Source organism: Mesocricetus auratus, unplaced genomic scaffold, assembly GCF_017639785.1.
Source record: "Mesocricetus auratus isolate SY011 unplaced genomic scaffold, BCM_Maur_2.0 Super-Scaffold_6730, whole genome shotgun sequence".
NCBI lineage: Eukaryota > Metazoa > Chordata > Mammalia > Rodentia > Cricetidae > Mesocricetus > Mesocricetus auratus.
Window position 1 is genome coordinate 103179937 of NW_024429184.1, and position 5566 is coordinate 103185502.

The window sequence follows — 5566 nt, forward strand, 5'->3', positions numbered from 1 at the left end:
TAAACAACCCGGGAGAGTCTTATCTTTAGAGGGTTTTGGGTGCGATGGGCTGTCCATGTTCCTTGCGGCTGAGGGTCGTCTGATCGGACTGGCTTGACGTGGCTCGCGTGGATCCAAGCGGCAATCCCGTCAACCTTTACCGCGGTAGGGGTGGTCAACAGAACCAAATATGGTCCCTTCCAGCGAGGTTCGAGGTTTTTGGTCTGATGGCGTCTGACCCAGACAGCGTCTCCGATCTGATACGGATGAGGCACGACCGGATTGTCTCTCTGGTCCCGGTACGCCTGGGCTAGAGGTTCCCACACCTCCTTCTGGACCAGCTGGAGGGCCTGTAGATGGGCTTGTAGAGAAGGGGTATTAGCATAGTCAGAAACATCGGGGCCTAAGAAATTAATAATGGGCACCGGGGCCCCAAACAGGATCTCAAATGGGGTTAACCCATGTGGTCCGGGCGTGTTCCTAGCCCGATACAGGGCAAGTGGTAGCAGGAGGACCCAGTCTCTAGTGCCAGTTGCAAGCGTTAATTTGGTTAAGGTCTCCTTAATTGTTCTGTTCATTCTCTCTACCTGTCCTGAGCTCTGGGGTCTGTATGCACAATGTAATTTCCAATCGATCCCCAACAAGGTGGCCACTGTTCTGCTTACCTGGGAGATGAAGGCGGGACCATTATCTGACCCTACTACCTGGGGCATCCCGTATCGGGGGAAGATTTCTTCCAATAGCTTCTTGGCCACCACAGCGGCAGTCTCGTGCCTTGTCGGGAATGCTTCCGGCCATCCTGAAAAGGTATCTACAAAAACCAGTAGATATTTATATCCATACTTGCCCGGTTTTATTTCAGTAAAGTCTACTTCCCAGTGAGTGCCGGGCCTGTGACCTCTGGTTCTTATACCCGGAGGCAGCTTGATTTTAGAAGCATTCACTCTGGCGCAGGCGTCACAACGTTCGGTGATTTCTTTGAGAAGATCGTTCTTCTGTAGAAAGAAGTAGACCTCTTCTTCCCGTTCCAGAAGCTTTTTCATTTTCTGGTAGCTGAGATGTGTGAGGCGATGCAGCCAGGAGATCAAATGGCGGCCCATTTCGTAGGGCAACACTACCTTTCCTTGGTACACCCATTTCCCAGTTTTTAGATCTTCCCGTGCTCCCAGGGAGTGCAGAGCCTTGACATCTTGTTCCGTGTATTCCCATCGGGAGTCACCATGATGAGGTCTAGAGTCAACCGATAGGACTTCGACCCGTTTTTCCTCAGTGGCGGCCGCCCTCGCCGCCCAGTCAGCCATCCTGTTGCCTCTTGCAACTGGAGTGTCCCCTTTCTGGTGCCCTGGGCAATGGATGATGCTGAGAGCTCGCGGCAGATGAATGGCCTGTAGCAAGGCTAGTATTTCTTTTTTATTTTTAATCTCTTTTCCCTCCGAAGTAAGTAAACCTCTCCTTCTGTATATTTCGCCATGGATGTGGGCCGTGGCGAAGGCATATCTGCTGTCGGTATACACCGTCAATCTCCTTCCCTCCGCCAGTCTTAGAGCCTGGGTCAGAGCTACGAGCTCCGCTTTCTGAGCGGAGGTTCCTGCAGGTAGAGCTTGGGACCATATTACCTGATCTTCCGTGGTCACCGCCGCACCGGCCCGCCGCTCTCCGTGTTCCATGAAGCTGCTCCCGTCCGTGTACCAGACGTGTTCAGGGTTGGGGAGGGGCAAGTCTGAGAGGTCTGGGCGAGTGCCATGTACCTCGGCCAGGATCTGCTGACAATCATGGTGTTCGGGGGTGCCAGGGAGAGGTAGGAGGGTGGCTGGATTTAAGGCCACCGGGGCCCCATACCGGATTCGGTCGGTATCTAATAGTAAGGTTTGGTAATGAGTCATTCTCGCATTGGTGAGCCACCTGTCCGGAGGTTGTCGGATGATTGCTTCAACAGCATGCGGGGCCAGAACGGTAAGGGGTTGACCCATGGTCAGTTTGCCAGAATCTTTAACCAGAATTGCTATCGCCGCTACCATCCGGAGGCAGGGTGGCCATCCTGCGGCCACTGAGTCCAGTTTCTTGGATAAATAGGCCACCGGTCTCCTCCATGGTCCCAGCTTCTGGGTTAACACCCCCTTCGCGTAGCCCTGTCTTTCGTCAACGTATAACTCGAAGGGCTTCAGCAAGTCGGGCAGTCCCAGGGCCGGGGAGTGTAGGAGGGCCTGTTTGATATTCTCAAAGGCCTGCTGCTGATCCGTTCCCCAGTTATAGGGGATGCCGGTCCGCGTGAGGGGATAGAGGGGAGCGGCCAACTCAGCGAAACCCGGGATCCAGAGGCGGCAGAAGCCTGCGGTTCCCAGGAATTCCCGTAATTGACGGGGGGTTCTTGGGGCGGGAATGTTCAGAATGGTTCGCTTTCTGGCCTCAGTTAGCCACCTCTGCCCTTCCCTTATTTTGTAGCCCAGATAGGTCACTTGTTTTAAACAGAGCTGGGCTTTCTTGGCCGATGCCCGGTACCCCAGACTCCCCAAGACCTGGAGTAGGGTCTCGGTGCCCCGGCGACAGTCTTCCTCTGACGTAGCCGCCAGCAGCAAATCATCTACGTACTGGAGCAGAATCAGAGAGGGGTGCTGGACCCGAAAAACGGCCAGATCCCGGTGTAGTGCCTCGTCAAAGAGAGTGGGGCTGTTTTTAAACCCTTGGGGTAGCCTTGTCCAGGTCAGCTGACCGGAGATTCCCCGAGCTGGGTCTCTCCATTCAAAGGCAAATAACAACTGGCTGTTGGGGTGTAGCCTCAAGCAAAAGAAGGCATCCTTGAGGTCCAGGACCGTATACCAGACGTGGGTAGGCGATAGCCCACTAAGGAGGTTGTAGGGGTTGGGCACTGTGGGGTGTAGATCTTCAACCCGTTTATTAACCTCTCGGAGGTCCTGGACTGGTCTGTAGTCCCCCGTTCCTGGTTTTCTGACGGGTAATAGAGGGGTGTTCCAGGGGGACTTACAGGGTACGAGGATCCCTTGATCCAACAGTCTATTGATGTGAGGAGTTATGCCTTCTCTGGCTTCCTTGGACATTGGGTACTGCTTTACGGCGATTGGGATGGCGTTCGCTTTCAGGGACACAATTATGGGTGGCTGGCTATCGGCGAGACCCATGCCCCCGGTCTCTGCCCATGCTTGGGGGTACTTGAGTAGCCATCCCTCCATATCGGTTGGGGCCTTTTTGCTTCGTTCATGTAGTCTATACTCATCTTCTATGGACAAGGTGAGCACATGCAACGGCCTTCCCGACGGGTCAGTGATGCTGACCCCAGTCTTATCAAAATGTATCTGAGCCTTTAGTTTAGTTAATAAGTCCCTACCCAGCAATGGGTATGGACAGTCTGGGACATGGAGGAAGGAGTGGGTTACCTTGCCAGTCGCTAGTTGCACTTGCCGGTCGGTGGTCCAGCGGTAGGTCTTTCCTCCTGTGGCTCCCTGGACCCAGGCCGTGCGGCCGCTCAACGTGCCAGGAGACCTGGTCAAAACGGAGTGCTGTGCCCCTGTATCCACCAGGAAGGTGACGGGGTGCCCCCCTACGTGTAGGGTTAGCCGCGGCTCAGGGGGGGGCTCCTGGCCTCGACTCCCCTAGTCTTCTAGGTTTAGGAGAGAAGCTGAGGCCTGGGGTCTTGTATTTCTGTTCCGACTTTGCTTCTTTGGGCACTCCCGAGCCCAGTGGCCCCGTTCTTTGCAGTAGGCACACTGATCTTTATCTACCCTGGGTCCTCTTCGATCTCCTCCTTGTCTATCCTGCCGCTGTCTCTGTCCTGACACTACAGTGGCCATCAACCGTGAAAGCTCCCTCTGTCTCCTTTTATCCCTGGCATTTTCTCTCTCTTCCATTTCCTTTCGCTGCCTTTCCTCCCTCTCAATGTTTTCTCTCCTCCAACGCTCTTCTCTCTCTTCCTGGCTCTCTCTATTATTGAATACCTTCTCTGCCTCCTTTAGCAAATCAGGGACCGTATACCCCTGTAAATTGTCCAGCCTCTGTAACTTATTACGGATATCTGGGGCGGACTGCCAGATAAACGCCATGGCAAGACCAGTGGCTTGTCCTGGGTCCTCCGGATCGTAAGGCGTATACATGCGGTATGCCTCCTTCAATCTCTCAAGGAACGCGGCGGGCGTTTCCTCTGCTCGCTGCAAAACCTGTTTTACCTGAGCCAAATTGGTGGGGCGCCGAGCTGCCCCCCGGAGACCTGCTATGAGCAACTGGCGGTAGAGACGAAGATGAGTCCTACCTGCCTCAGTACTAAAATCCCATTCCGGCCTGGTTAAGGGAAAGGCTGCATCGATCTCATTAGGGAGCTGGGTAGGCTGTCCGTCCGCTCCCCTCACATTCTTCCGCGCCTCGAGGAGGACCCGCTGCTTCTCCTCAGTAGTCAGTAGCACCTGTAAAAGCTGTTGGCAATCGTCCCAGGTGGGTTGATGAGTCACTAGGACTGATTCTAAAAGGGAGATCAATTGCAAGGGATCTTTAGAAAAAGGAGGATTATTGTTTTTCCAATTATAGAGATCGGAGGCGGAGAACGGCCAGTACTGCAGCTGGCCGTCCGGGCCGGTACGCAGAGGCATGGCGGTGGAGTCCGCAGGGGCCTGTTCCCGCCGCCCCCTGAGCCGGCTTGCCACAGGTGAGGGGGCTGCCTCATCAGTCGCAGCGGGGCGTTCGGCAGGCATGGCCTCTGCTTCATTAGCCGCCTCGTGGGGTGCCTCTTGATATGGAGGCGGCTCAGACAGGAGATCCATAAGTAGAGTCTCTTCCCCTGCAGGCAGGACCTTAGGTTTGGGGAGGGGGGGCGCCTTAGGAGAGGCTTGCACAAGAGCTGGGTATAGGGCGGATCGGGAGCGGGTAGGGGCTGGGAGTGGAGTCAGGGGAGGAGGGAGAGAGGGTGCGGATGGTTTGGCAGACTTGGGGGAGGGAGGGACCACTCCAGAGAGAAACGGCTTGACCCATGCAGGCGGTTTCTGAACCAGAGCTTCCCAGGTGATGATGTAGTCCACCTGGTCAGGGTGTCCATGTGGCCCCGAGTCCATGACTTTTTCTTTTACCTGCCTAATGATGTCTAGGCTAAATGTGCCATCCCGCGGCCACCCGACGTCAAAGGTGGGCCATTCGGAGGCACAGAAAGCTACCCATTTCTTTTTGTGCACTTCAGCGGACTGGTTATGCGCATATTCCTGAATTTCTTTCCAGTGTTCGAGACTGAGGGACAAAGGGGTGGTAATTGCTTGTCCCATTTCTTCCGAAAGGATGAAGACACAAATACCAGTTACAAGAAACAAACACAGAGACAGACAAAGAAGTCGCGCGGCGCGGCTCGGCGCAAGACCGAAAGCAAACTCTCAGATGGGAGGGCAACCTGCCTCTCTCCCTCCCTCAGTAGGGCTGAAAATCCCTCCCCTTGAGGGACGGCTCCAAACAGGACGGAAAAATGCCTGGGCATAGACCGTGAGAGCCAAAAATCAGACGCTCCTGGGACGTCTCCCGGAGCCTCAGGGGGGGGTTTACGAACCCGTCGTCCCCCCCCTACTGCCAATTACAGATGTACACAGCTGAGTACTACGGA

The 5566-nt window shown here is 55.1% G+C and overlaps 1 protein-coding gene across 1 annotated transcript; it reads right to left on the minus strand.

Annotated features, from left to right (window-relative positions):
- Window positions 1-200: 200 nt before the first annotated feature.
- Window positions 201-5312, minus strand: LOC121138872. The gene is given in 2 exon segments (XM_040741830.1): window positions 201-340; window positions 645-5312. Coding segments are annotated over 2 exon segments (4644 nt in total). The 5' UTR covers window positions 5238-5312; the 3' UTR covers window positions 201-289.
- Window positions 5313-5566: the final 254 nt, after the last annotated feature.